This window comes from Dermochelys coriacea, chromosome 1, assembly GCF_009764565.3.
Source record: "Dermochelys coriacea isolate rDerCor1 chromosome 1, rDerCor1.pri.v4, whole genome shotgun sequence".
Classification (NCBI taxonomy): domain Eukaryota; kingdom Metazoa; phylum Chordata; order Testudines; family Dermochelyidae; genus Dermochelys; species Dermochelys coriacea.
Genome location: NC_050068.2, coordinates 19,430,831 through 19,445,102, shown reverse-complemented (window position 1 = coordinate 19,445,102; position 14,272 = coordinate 19,430,831). Strand labels below are relative to the sequence as shown.

At 41.4% G+C, this 14,272-nt stretch overlaps 1 protein-coding gene across 1 annotated transcript in view; it reads left to right on the top strand.

The window, feature by feature from the left end:
• DLG2 (discs large MAGUK scaffold protein 2) overlaps positions 1-14,272 on the top strand; it is a 1,500,569-nt gene that overhangs the window by 1,433,704 nt on the left and 52,593 nt on the right. The window contains 2 exon segments of the mRNA XM_043504108.1: positions 5,984-6,044; positions 6,046-6,060. Coding sequence (XP_043360043.1) covers positions 5,984-6,044; positions 6,046-6,060 — 76 coding nt within the window.

Sequence of the window (14,272 nt, the reverse complement as noted above, 5' to 3'; positions counted from 1 at the left end):
AGAAGAGAAGAATGAGGGGGGATTTGATAGCTGCTTTCACTACCTGAAAGGGGGTTTCAAAGAGGATGGCTCTAGACTGTTCTCAATGGTAGCAGATGACAGAACGAGGAGTAATGGTCTCAAGTTGCAATGGGGGAGGTTTAGATTGGATATTAGGAAAAACTTTTTCACTAAGAGGGTGGTGAAACACTGGAATGCGTTACCTAGGGAGGTGGTAGAATCTCCTTCCTTAGAGGTTTTTAAGGTCAGGCTTGACAAAGCCCTGGCTAGGATGATTTAACTGGGACTTGGTCCTGCTTTGAGCAGGGGGTTGGACTAGATGACCTTCTGGGGTCCCTTCCAACCCTGATATTCTATGATTCTATGATTCTATGATATATATAAATTTATCACATAAAAAAGTTAAAAGGACATTAAAGTTGCAATATCAAGCACTCACAAGTTAGGAAATGCCAAAATTAAGGTTGTGAATAAAACCTTAATTCTGCCTCTTTGTGTGTATACATTATGATTAAGGTTACGATTTAATCATTGGTATTTTAGCAAAAGTCACGGACAAGTCATGGGCAAGAAATAAAAATCACGGCCCATGACCTGTCCATGACATATACCATAAACCGCTGACTGAATCTTGGGAAGCGGGGGCGTGCTGCAGGGGGAGGAGCCTGGGGCACCAGCTGTGGCTGGGGGGAGCCTGCAGCACCAGCTGCCGGGGAGGAGAGAACCCTGGGGGGCCCGCAGCTGCTCTGGCTGCTGCCAGGGGTAGCCCCAAGGGGTCAGCGGCCACTTTGGCCACTGCCCAGTGGGGGGAAGGTCCAGAGGACCAGCAGCCACCCCAGGACCACTGCTGGGAGCAGCCGAGCTGTGGCTGCTCCCACCACCTGCAAGGCCAGCAGCATTGGCTGCTGCTCAGGCGATCCCCGGGTCCAGCTGCCCAGGACCGCCAGAGCAGTGGCTGGGCCGGCTGCCTGCAGAGCCACCCGAGCGACTGGCTGCAGACCGGCTCCAGCAGCAGCTGGTGTGGCTCTCCCGGGTTCACCTAGAGCAGCTGGCCCTGGGGTCAGGCACACTGGCCACTGCAGAAGTCACGGAGGTCACAGGAAATCACAGAATCCGTGACTTCTGCGACCTCCATGACGAACACGGAGCCCTAATTATGATACAGTCTTTAATTACATGACCTGATGCCATTTTTCTACAACTCTCCTACTCATTCAGTACACAGGATTAGATGGTGCTTGTTGCACTGGTAGTTACTCAATATTTCTTTGAACCCTTATCATTTGGTGCACTATTATGGCACACCATCCTAATCCGGCACTGAATAAAGAATTATTAATTTCTGCATGGGCTCTTCTTAGTACCTTTAGAAACATTAATGAATTTATCTTCCTTCACAGCACCCCGTGAGATGAACTGAAATTATTATCTGCATTTTACGCAAGAAGAATAGAGGCAAAGAGATTAAAGCCAAAACTGTCAGTGGCGTTTAATTTTGGATGCCCAATCTAAGAAATATAGGGCCTGATTTTTCACTTCTGAGTACTTGTTTTTGCAAATTTAACATTCTTATAATTAATTTGTGGGGTGTAACTTTTTTTTAAAAACTAAAAATTGAAAAAACAGAAATTCCATCATGTGGAACCATGCTGACCTCCCACGTGTGTCATCATCGGGATGAGATCTTTAGATCCACTGCACAAACTTCTGCCGCCTGAGCTAATGGAGTATGTAACTGGTAGCAGCAGAAAGCACAAAGTATCTTCTGTGCGGCTCTGCCACTAGAGGTGAATGCACACACACACTTTGCCAGTGAGTTTCATCGCAAAGGAATCTTGAGACTTGGGAATAATGGGTTCAATTTCAGGTTCAGTAGGAGAGTGTGCTTTAATAGTTACAGACCCTCTGGCTCTCTCCCCAGGCCTCTCCCTATCCCCTTCTGATCCTATTCTCCCCAAACTCCTGTCCATTTTCCTTTTCCACTGCTCCTATCCTTCCCCTTCCTTCCATGGCTCCTGCCCTCCCCCTCCCATCTACTCCTGCCTCCCCCCCATTATGACTCATAACCCCTCCCCCGCAGTCCAAGTTCTCTCCCACCCTCTCCCCAGAGTTCCTGCTCCTGCCCCTCCCACACACACCTGTAGCTCTTAAACCAAACCCTGCTCCTCACCCCTCTGCATTCGTGTCAGGATGGTTCCCCCCTCCTCCATGCAGCCTGGGCGCTATCAGAGATTGGATTGCGAGCACAGTCTCTGCTCTCAGTGTAGATGCAGTCTTTGGAGAATTTAGCTGCCAAACTCTAACAAGTCTCTACTGAGTACATGCAAGGTGCAATTCTTCAGAGACTTCAGAGAAATGTGTGCAGATTTGTACAGGAAAAACAAAGGGCACATCCCTTACACCAGGGCAACCCCTCTGCCCAATTTTGGTTAACCCGTCCAAAACATGGAGGAACAAGTTTCTCACCCAAATGCCTGTAAGAATTGTTAACAATTGAAACTTAAAAAAATAAAATTGTCCTGAGGTAGACACCTGGAATGAGAAATTTCAGGCTGAAAGGTTAACATTGGCAAAGTGATAGAGTCTTATAATGGAAAGTGTTGGGCAACTTTATCTTTAAGCACCACTATTTTCATTACTTATAATATATCATTAGCTTATGAAACACTCAGTTTTCCACAGGCAATATAAGCATTTATAAATGTTCTTAGTGAATGTGCCTGGACTATTGGCAATTCACTACATTTATTATTTATATACCTTTCAAGGCAATGTAGATTGTGGCATATATTTTGTCTCCATTGCCTACAACTAGCAGCATGATGTCTGCATGATTGCTAGAGTCATTCTGAGGTATTACATAAACCAGATCTGGTTTTGTGGCTCATTTTCAAGTTTCTCTGTGCAATGAATCAGAAATAAAATTCAAAGCAACTACTTTAGAAGGTTAGGAAAGATAGGAATGAGAATTAATCTTAACACAGATTGATAATTAGAAAACTGCGTTCAGCTTTGAGCTAATTATTTTCTCAGCAGACATCCTTCCTATTAGGAGATTACACAGCCTCAAGTCTTCATTTTTTACCCATTCTGTCATGGGACTTCAAATGTTACTTTAAAATTTAAGGCTGTTTCTTTGGCTTTAATATCACAGATTGAATTTGAAGGACGCATTTCAGATGTTTCCATTCTACATTTACAGAGAAACATTTATTCCCAAATTCAACTGTAACTATAGTAACCTGCATTTCAGTATTTTTCACTAAGAAAAATAAAAGCCCGCTCAGATAGAAGGGAGCATGTTGTATTATTTTTGAACTATGAAAAGATAAGACTTCATATTTTTTTAAAAATCAGCCAATACCATTGCTACTCAAAACTAGCAGAGCTCTGTATTTAGTCTCAGGAACTAGATGATCTGTGTGTACCTAATCCAGCTTCTTACATGAGAAACTGCACTAGATAAGTGGGGGGAGAAAGGAATATTTAGACCAATCTGATTTATCTGACATTCCTCACTTAATTCCCAACTATTCACTGTCCAGTATAGGTCAGAGGAGGGTAGACTTGTAGGCTAGCTTTGTGATATTGTACTCACCAGATATACTAGAGTAATTAAGAATTTTGAACAGATAAAATTAAACAGGTGATCACATTTGTGTCCCTCAACTAGTAAATTCTTCTGATGATTTTGCAAGGCTGATAAATATCTTTTACAATAATGCCTATATCAATGAAGATGAGGAAGGATTGTCGGACTCCTCCCTTTTTTCCTGCTTCCTTTGGATTTCTTTTCTGCATTTTTTTTTGTTTTGTTTACCTTTATTTCTATCTCTCTCTCTCTCTTGTTTTAGATTATTTTGAATTTCCCATTATTTAAGCATTCTGTACTTGTAGTACTCAAGAGTGCACTATATAATACATCAGATGCTTATAGTAATGCATATTTAATTACGCACTTTCCAAATTCCTAGAGATTCATATGGTATAGCTTTCATATTATACCATATGCTGTGTGCATTTCATTATGTTAATGCATTTTAAATTTTAATCACACTTCCTTTAAAAATATTGTTAGTCCACTCAATGATAGAAAACAAGGGCATAGACTCAGAGTTTAGGGCCAAGGGGGGCCATTGGATCGTCTTGTCTGACCTATCACAGGCCACTAAAATTTCACCCAGTTAAACCCTTACTGGGTTTACAGTAACTTGTGTTTGGCTAAAGCATAACTTCCAAAAAGGCATCTAGTCTTGATATGAAGGTATCAAGAGATGGAGAATCCACCACTTTGTGTAGTTTGTTCCAGTGGTTAATCAAATTCACCGTTAAAAATATGTGCCTAAATTTCCTATTTGAATTTATTTGACTTCAGCTTCCAACTATGAGGGGAGATTTATTCCTTTTTCTGCTAGATTAAGAGCCCTTTAGTAACTGGTTATTTCTCCCTGTGAAGGTACTTAAACACTGTAATCAAGTCATCTCTCAGTCTCCTTTTTGATAACTAAATACATTGAGCTCTTGCTGTAAGGCATTTTCTCCAGTCGTTCAAACCATTTTTGGGTGGCATTTTTCTTTACCCTCTCCAGTTTTTCAGCATCCTTTTTAAACCAAACCTGTGTATAGTATTCTAATATCTGCATCGCCAATGCCTTGCTTCATAGGTGCCAACTTTCCAATGTGCCAGGGGATGGTCTCCCCAGCTCCAATCCAGGTCCCGCCCCACTCCACCTCTTTCCCCCAGGACCTCACCCTGCTTCTTCCCCGCCCTCCTCGCCTCTTCCCACCCTGTTCGTTCTGCCCCCTCCCCTAGCACACCCTGCCCTCGTTTCTTCCCCCCTCCCTCCCCTGCACCTCCTGCATGCCGCAGAATAGCTGATCTGCGGCAAGTGGGAGGCACTGGGAGAGAGGCGGAGGCGCTGATGGGGGGGTTGCCTGTGGATGCTTAGCACACAGCCATTTTTTTCCGGGAGTGCTGAAGCACCCCTCAGTGTCAGGGCCTATGCCATGCTTAGCCATCGTACCATATCCACAGCCATCCCAGAGTATCAAATCCCACATACCCCCTGATATTTGTTTTCAGTAATCAATACTTTAGCCAACGCTGAATCAAACAGGAGAAAAAGTGCATTTTTCACATCCCTTATCAGCTTGTGCTTAATCATGTTTGTGGAGGACAATGTTTTAGAAGGTATATGCAAGTCCAATTTGTAATGTTGTTTGAGTGGCTATGTCCATCTCTGTCCTGCCTCCAAAGTCTCCACAGAAATACCATTTGAGGTGAGCCTATACATGTATAAAGTAATTTAAAGGCCCCAAACAAAACTTCTCTGCACTTGAAAAGGTGTATAACTTAAGATACAGCATCCCTACATATTTCAGATGAGAATTTTAAGCTACATTTCAACTAGTTTTGAAAACAGTAAATTCATGCCTAAGGATATTGATATTATTTTCCAGGGTAAAATTTTCAAAAGCATTCAAGTGATTAGGAGTTTACATCCCATTTTCAAAAATAACTTTGGCAGTTAGGGCCAGATTTTTTTAAGGTAATTTGCACCTGCAACTCCCACTGAAAATCTGGCCCTTAGTCTAATTGACAGTCAGTGGGATTTAGACATATAAGTGCCTAACTCACTTTTGAAAATAGGACTTAGATACTTTTGAAAATTATACCCAACATCTATTTGTTTTGGGAAGCTACATTGTTTCAATGATTAAAAGAGGGTACTAGGAGTCGGACTCCTGGGATCTAGTCACATATCTGCCACTGAATTGTTGTGTGACTTTGGGAAGCCACTTGACACTTTGTGTTCTTAGTTTACCCATTTATAAAACAGGAATAATAATGATTACTTATTTTACGGGGTGCTGTAAGACTTAGTGTCTAGAGAGTGCTTTGAGATCCTTGGGTGAAAGTTACTATATAAATACAAAAATATAATCCTGATGCAATGATTTATTTTTCTTCAATTTTCTTCAGGGTTGAAAGAAAGGAGCGTGCACGTTTGAAGACTGTGAAGTTTAATGCGAAACCTGGTGTGGATTGATGCAAAAGGGGTATGTAAAAAGAAACATATTAAAAGATGCCAGAATATCTCTGTTGTCAAAGACTTAAATGAAATTGCTATGGCTGTTTTAAAATTGAGCATATTATGGCAACACAAGAAAGAGAAGGAGATTGTTTTAACTCAGGTTTGGAGTATGGTGAAAAGTTGTAAAGTATGACATGAACTGCTAAATAATTAATATCCTCTTGTACTATAGTACTAATAGACATTGCCTCCTAACAGGAAGATAATAAGAAAAGAAATAGCATTCTTGTTATTGATGGGATTAGTTAAATATTGGCTTGGGAAAGGAACACTTTCAAAATTCATTGAGACGTATGTTTGTTTAATGACGTACAGAGAGAGAGAGAGATGAATCCCCCTTACTTCAAAAGTTGTTAAAAACTAATAGCAAGTTGAAAGTATCAATTGAAGAAGTAAAATTTATGTTCTAAGTTAATACTTTAATGGTTGTGACAGACATTGAACAGAGACTTGTACCACAGTAAGCACAAAGTGTCAGCCAGCCCAGAATGTAATTTGTGAACTTGTTTGTTCACTAGCAAATATTTCCAGAAGGGATGATTCTAACTGGTTAAAACATTTTTTGTTTAAATTCCCCTTCAATTGGCATATTAATACAGAAGAATCTCACTGTTCTAGAAGCATGTCTGCCATGTCTAAGTTGATGTAATATGACATTTGAAGAATGCTAAGTAGTGGTTAGTCTAATATTCTGGATGGCAAGAGTTGTAGAAAGAGTGTAAATCATATAAAATAATACAATATTCATACACTCCAATTATATTTTTCCACTGAGACATTTTTCACATTTACAGCATTAGGTGAAACATTACAGCTCCTATTACTACCAGTCTTACTTGTGCAGATAGTCCAAAGGACTTAAATGGGACACACTACATAAGTAAGGGGCTTTAGCAATCCACAAGGATGGGATTTTCAAACCATCAGCATAAAACTACCCATAGACGTCTCAATAGAAGCAGAGTTGGGCCAACATGGCACGTTTTTGAAAATCCCATTTCTTAGTCTTGCTGTTGCAACAGTTCCCATCAATGGAAACTGGAATCATAACACTTCCTTTCTCCCATTCTTCATCTGTCTTGTCCATGTAGACTGTAAGCTCTTCAGAGAGGGAGTGTGTTTTGTTATGGGCATGTCCAGAACCTAGCATAATGGAGTCCCAGTTTCAGTGGGAAATCCAGGTGCTATCATAATGCACATAATATTTCTTTTGCAAAATTCTTAAGAAAAGAAAATCACTCTTGCAAATAGCACTTTCTGTCTTCTCTGTGTGGACCAGATTCTGATCTCAGCGCAAATTAAGAACAACTGCGTTGACTTAAATAGAATTTTTCCAGATTTACACCAACATACCCAGGATCAGAATCAGGCTCTATGTACATTATTTCTGTATGCAAGTGACATAATCGATATGACCTCCTGCAAAGTGAAAGCAAAATTTTTCATTTGAAATAACAATTCTTCTGGAACCTTGTGAATTTTTAACAGGTACTGTATCGTCAGTCAGATCACTTCTTAAAATGTCCGTTTCCTGTATATTGTCAAAACCTTGCGGGAATAATTCATTCATGTTACTAATGGTCCTTACCAGATTCTGGTGAGAATTTAATTATCCCATAATTTCCTACAATGTTCTTCTAGCTTTGCCATCAATGTAACATTAATCTCCCAGCCATTCATTCCATTACTTGTTGCAACATTTAGGAAATTGCATAATTACAGAATCAGGCTGTTCAACCTTTTGGAAATTTATTTTCGTTTGTTAGTCTGTGCTAAAATCTGTTTTTCTCTTCTTTAAAAAAACCTATTTAGGTACAAGCAGTGTATGAAACATTAAAATATTTTATGTGGGGCAAAAATTCATCTTAATCCTAAATGACATTAATAATGGGAATAATATAAATCCAATTAATGATGCTAAGCCCTAGGTAATATGAAGTGATTACATATGGTGATATAAATAGCAAGTGTAATTTCATCACACAGGAATAAACCTTGAAGTTATTGGCTGAGCTTTCTATTAACACTGTTAGTTCGATGCATTTAATTGTTATAATAATAATATTACTATTCACACATCTCTGCTCCTTCCAATTTTGGCTTTGATAGTCATTATTGTACTGGTTTTAATAACAAAGTAAATAGTCACTCCCTCTGGTCCATTATGGCTTCTTTGCACTGATACAGCAAAATATAAAGCACTGCTAAAACTGGCTTAACTAACTACTATGTAGAAAACTCCCCAGGTTGTATCGAGCTGCCATAATGGCTCAGACACTGCCTCCCTCTACCCTCAGGCATAGGGGGCATGGCCAATGGTAAGGTAACACAGCCAGGATGTCCCTATGCCTCAGCCATCTCTGACAATCAAAACAGCCCCTTGGGGTCATTGGCAGCTAACATAAAATAGAGGATCCCCAAGGTTGCTCTAGTTTATGACATGTACTGGAAATGGAGTTAGAGGGCCCCCAGAATTGGGGAGCACAAAGGTGATTTAAAAGTCATCTTTGAACCCTTCTTCTGAGCGTACTGAGGCCTGAACTTCCCCATTATTCCGATAGAAGGGTAGTATGTTAGTAATAACGAGTAACATCATATTTGCCAAGTTGCCTATTTAGCGCTTAGAAACTTCACCTACTGTAGGCTTTAAACTTAATAAAATAAATTTTCCCTTTCTAAATGTAAGGCATACAGTAGTTGATGCTTGTAAGATTTGCACTGAGAATCATCAACACTGGAGGATGGAAATATCACAGAAGTGAAAAGAAACTAGACTATAATCTGCTTTACTCTTAACTGCAGTAATTGCAGCCAGTCTTTTAGCAGATAAAAATAGCATCTTTCTTGCATCCCTCCCCGCTCCAACCCCAATCATATATTCTTTCTTGAATGTGGGCTGGAGGTATTTTTTATGACAGATCTTGTAACTCTTTTGAAAAGAGTTTTACAACAGCTTACTTTGAGTTTCTAATATTCATGAAGTTTGCCTGTTTCCATCAAATTGTTCAAGTATCTGAAAGCATAAGATGGAGTATGCCCTTATAATGTGCAAATAGTTATTTTCTATTTCTATTGGAGCCCTATGTTGTCAGTGCTTTTCAACTCAAATTCACTTTAAAAAACAAAATCCATTATCCACTAGTGTGACCACGGTCCCAGCGCGGCCACACTGAGATTGCTCAATCAGGACAAACAGCAACAGACAATCCCCAAAATTGGTGGTTATTCTTGTACTTACATTCACCAAGCCAGCAACAAAACGGCTTCTACAACTGGTTACTACTGATTACCCAGAAGCCAAAAACACATCTCCCTTAAAACAATCCAGCCTGGGGCTCCTACCTAGACAGCCAAGTCAGACATAATGAAGATGACTGAATAATATCCTAGCCAATTTGGTTACAAAATGATCAAAGACCCAAACCCCTGGGTCTTGGAACAATGGAAAAATCAATCAGGTTCTTAAAAGAAGGATTTTATTTAAAGAAAAGGTAAAAGAATCACCTCTGTAAAATCAGGATGGTAAATACTTTACAGGGTAATCAGATTCAAAACACAGAGGATTCCCCTCTAGGCAAAACTTTAAAGTTACAAAAAAAACAGGATAAACCTCCCTCTAGCAAAGGGAAAATTCACAAGTTGAAAACAAAAGGTAATCTAATGCGCCCTGCCTTATTTACTTACTCTTTTTGTAATATCAGAGACTTGTACAGGATAGTTTATAGGAGAAGGAGGTTTTTTGACCTGATGCGTCTCTGCTTTCCACAGAGAACATACCACAAAGCCTTTCACCCCTCTCCTCAGCATTTCCTATTGGCTAGCTTCGGCAGCTTCCTGTTCAACATGCTGGCTTTTGTGGATCCCATTCTTAGATGCCTCTCTCTCCCCATGCATTTTACAAGGCACCTAGGGCTGTATATTTCACCGGGTGGCAAAGCACCTCAGCGTTAGGTGCTGAAGGGCGATGCTGTGCCTGAAGTCCCTTTGTGGATCTAGCCCATAGTCAGGAAGCTTTTCCTAATATTCAGCATAATTTTTTTCTTCTCTTTATGTTAGTCCATTACCCTATTTATACCCCACATCAATCTGTGGGTTTTTAAAGCACATTTTGGATGGGATTTTCAAAAGTTCTCTGCATTGGCCTAACTCTTCTCCTGTTACAGTCAATGGGAGCTGGACTGTTGACTTCAATAAGAGCAGATTTAGGCCAATATTTTGAACACGGTTGAAAATCCTATTCTCAGTGGGTTGTTAGTCATAAGTTAGCCAAACAAATTCACATTTCTCTCTTAGGCCCAGTTATGCAACCCTGGCTGTCTTGGGTGAGCATTTTCGTGATTAGCTTGTGAGACAGTTTGCCTCAGTAAGTGCTGTAATAGGATGCCCACCATTTTGGTCACTGCACCTGGGATTGAACGGGGGCTGTCCACAGCTAAAAGCACAAGCTACAGAGCCAGGGCTCTCTAGCCGGGTCTGTAACAGACTTGGTCCTGGTCTACACTACAGTGTTAGGTTGATGTAAGGCAGCTTATATCAACCTAACTCTGTAAGTGTCTACACTAAAATGTAGCTGCCACCGATGTAATTCACCCACGACACCAACTTAATAACTCCACCTCCGCGAGAGGCATAGCACTAAGTCAATGTAATTAGGTCGACAGTGTCAATGTAGACACTGCGTTGCTTACATCAACTGTTGCTGTCTTCAGAAGCCATCCCACAATGCCCCACACACACCACTGACACAAGGAGCATAGTGTGAACATGCAAAATTGATTTAATTACTGCAGTGGCTGTATGTTGATGTAACTTAGGTCAATTTAATTTTGTCACATTGACTTGTTCTCTGCAAATCAAGCACTAAGGGGGACCTATAACACACACACACACATACGGTTACACTAATGCAAGTGAGTAAGAATTGCACGTGACCGTGTGTGTGTGTCAGATACAGTACTTTTTCCCCCTTCTTCCAAATTTGGTATTAAGAGACTAGCAATAGGTGTTTAGTGAAGGATAATGGAAGTGTTGAACATTAAAATGTGTAGGATTACACGTGGGATGAATTACTAAGTAGAAAAGAGGTCGAAAACAAATTAAACAAAGTGAATCTGCCCACAAGGGCCAGGTGTAGGAGATTTAGTGAAGGTGGTGTAGGTACTGACACTAAACTAAACATCTTTGTTCCCTTTCTCAGTCAGACTTCTCCCCCATACTCTAGCTCCAGGGACTTTTCTCTGCTCTGCAACGACCTTCCAGGTCTGTTTTTCTCCTAGCTACTGGGAGTGGCTACCTGTGTAATACTGTGCTGAGAACTCTGAGCACTGTCCTTAGAATGACGTGCACGGGCTGAAATTGTGGAAAAGCAGCATCACTTGCCCCATAACCTCAGCCGTGCAGAACACAATGCCATCCACAGCCTCAGAAACAACACTGACATCATAATCAAAAAGGCTGACAAGGGGGTGCTGTCGTCATCATGAACAGGTCGGAATATGAACAAGAGGCTACTAGGCAGCTCTCCAACACCACTTTCTACAAGCCATTACCCTCTGATCCCACTGAGGGTTACCAAAAGAAACTACAGCATTTGCTCAAGAAACTCCCTGAAAAAGCACAAGAACAAATCCGCACAGACACACCCCTGGAACCCCGACCTGGGGTATTCTGTCTGCTACCCAAGATCCATAAACCTGGAAATCCTGGACGCCCCATCATCTCAGGCATTGGCATCCTGGCAGCAAGATTGTCTGGCTATGTAGACTCCCTCCTCAGGCCCTACGCTACAAGCACTCCCAGCTATCTTCGAGACACCACTGACTTCCTGAGGAAACTACAATCCATCGGTGATCTTCCTAAAAACACCATCCTAGTCACTATGGATGTAGAAGCCCTCTACACCAACATTCCACACAAAGATGGACTATAAGCCGTCAGGAACAGTATCCCCGACAATGTCACGGCTAACCTGGTGGCTGAACTTTGTGACTTTGTCCTCACCCATAACTTTCACATTTGGGGACAATGTATACCTTCAAATCAGCGGCACTGCGATGGGTACCCGCATGGCCCCACAGTATGCCAACATTTTTATGGCTGACTTAGAACAGTGCTTCCTCAGCTCTCGTCCCCTAATGCCCCTACTCTACTTGCACTACACTGATGACACCTTCATCATCTGGACCCATGAGGAATTCCACCATGATTTCAACAATTTCCATCCCACCATCAACCTCAGCCTGGACCAGTCTACACAAGAGATCCACTTCCTGGACACTACGGTGCTAATAAGCGATGGTCACATAAACACCACCCTATATCGGAAACCTACTGACCGCTATTTCTACCTACATGCCTCTAGCTTTCATCCAGATCACACCACACGATCCATTGTCGACAGCCAAGCTCCACGATATAACCGCATTTGCTCCAATCCCTCACACAGAGACAAACACCTACAAGATCTCTATCATGCATTCCGACAACTACAATACCCACCTGCTGAAGTGAAGAAACAGATTGACAGAGCCAGAAGAGTATCCAGTAGTCACCTACTCCAGGACAGGCCCAACGAAGAAAATAACAGAACGCCACTAGCCATCACATTCAGCCCCCAACTAAAACCTCTCCAACGCATCGTCAGGGATCTACAACCTATCCTGAAGGACAACCCATCACTCTCACAGATCTTGGGAAACAGGCCAGTCCTTGCTTACAGACAGCCCCCCAACCTGAAGCAAATACTCACCAGCAACACACACCACACAACAGATCCACTAACCCAGAAACCTATCCTTGCAACAAAGCCCGTTGCCAACTGTGTCCACATATCTATTCAGGGGACAACATCATAGGGCCTAATCACATCAGCCACACTATCAGAGGCTCGTTCACCTGCGCATCTGCCAATGTGATATATGTCATCATGTGCCAGCAGTGCCCCTCTACCATGTACATTGGTCAAACTGGACAGTCTCTACATAAAAGAATAAATGGACACAAATCATTCGTTAAGAATTATAACATTCAAAAACCAGTCAGAGAACACTTCAGTCTCTCCGGTCACTCGATTACAGACCTGAGAGTGGCTGTCCTTCAACAAAAAAACTTCAAAAACAGACTCCAGCAAGAGACTGCTGAATTCGAATTAATTTGCAAAGTGGATACAATTAACTTAGGCTTGAATAGAGACTGGGAGTGAATGGGTCATTACATAAAGTAAAACTATTTCCCCATGTTATTTCTCCCCTCCACCCCACCCCCCACTGTTCCTTAGACGTTCTTGTTAACGGCTGGAAATAGCCCATCTTGCTTGTCACCATGAAAGGTTTTCCAAAGTAAAAGTATTTCCCCATGTTATTTCTCCCCCCCATCCCACCCCCCACTGTTCCTCAGATGTTCTTGTTAACTGCTGGAAATGGCCCACCTTGCTTATCACCATGAAAGGTTTTCCTCCCCCGTCCACCCCTCCGCTGGTGATGGCTCGTCTTAAGTTATCACTCTCCTTACAGTGTGTATGATAAAACCCATTGTTTCATGTTCTCTCTGTGTGTATATAAATCTCCCCACTGTATTTTCCACCGAATGCATCTGATGAAGTGAGCAGTAGCTCAAAGCTTATGCTCAAATAAATTTGTTAGTCTCTAAGGTGCCACAAGTACTCTTTTTCTTTATGCGACTACAGACTAACACGGCTGCTACTCTGAAAGCTGTCCTTAGAATGAGTACTAAATCTTGCAATAAATTGAAGCATCAGTTTGTATTCTGACTGCTGTCATAGAAAAAGGAGACTCTTGTGGTTGTACTCCCCAGGAACTGGAAACCATTGTGTCTAGGAGCAATCTTCCTGCCTCTATGTGGGTGCCTAATCTGCTACAAGTATAGTATCAGAAAGACAAGGTGGGTGACTAGGAATATTTTAGACATGAGCCTGAATAAAAAGCTTGAATATGGATCCAGATTCCAAATTTGGGGACACTTTAATGTGAGGTTTTGATTTAGGCTTATCTCACCTCAAACAGTAGTGGATATTTTAGATACAATCACTGAAATGTTATCATTGCAAAGTATGTTCTTCCACAGTAATTTACACGTGAATTTTGGTATATAAATAGAACAAGCCATCAATAACACTCCAACAAATACATTATGTTTTTTCCCAGAACAAAATTATGTTT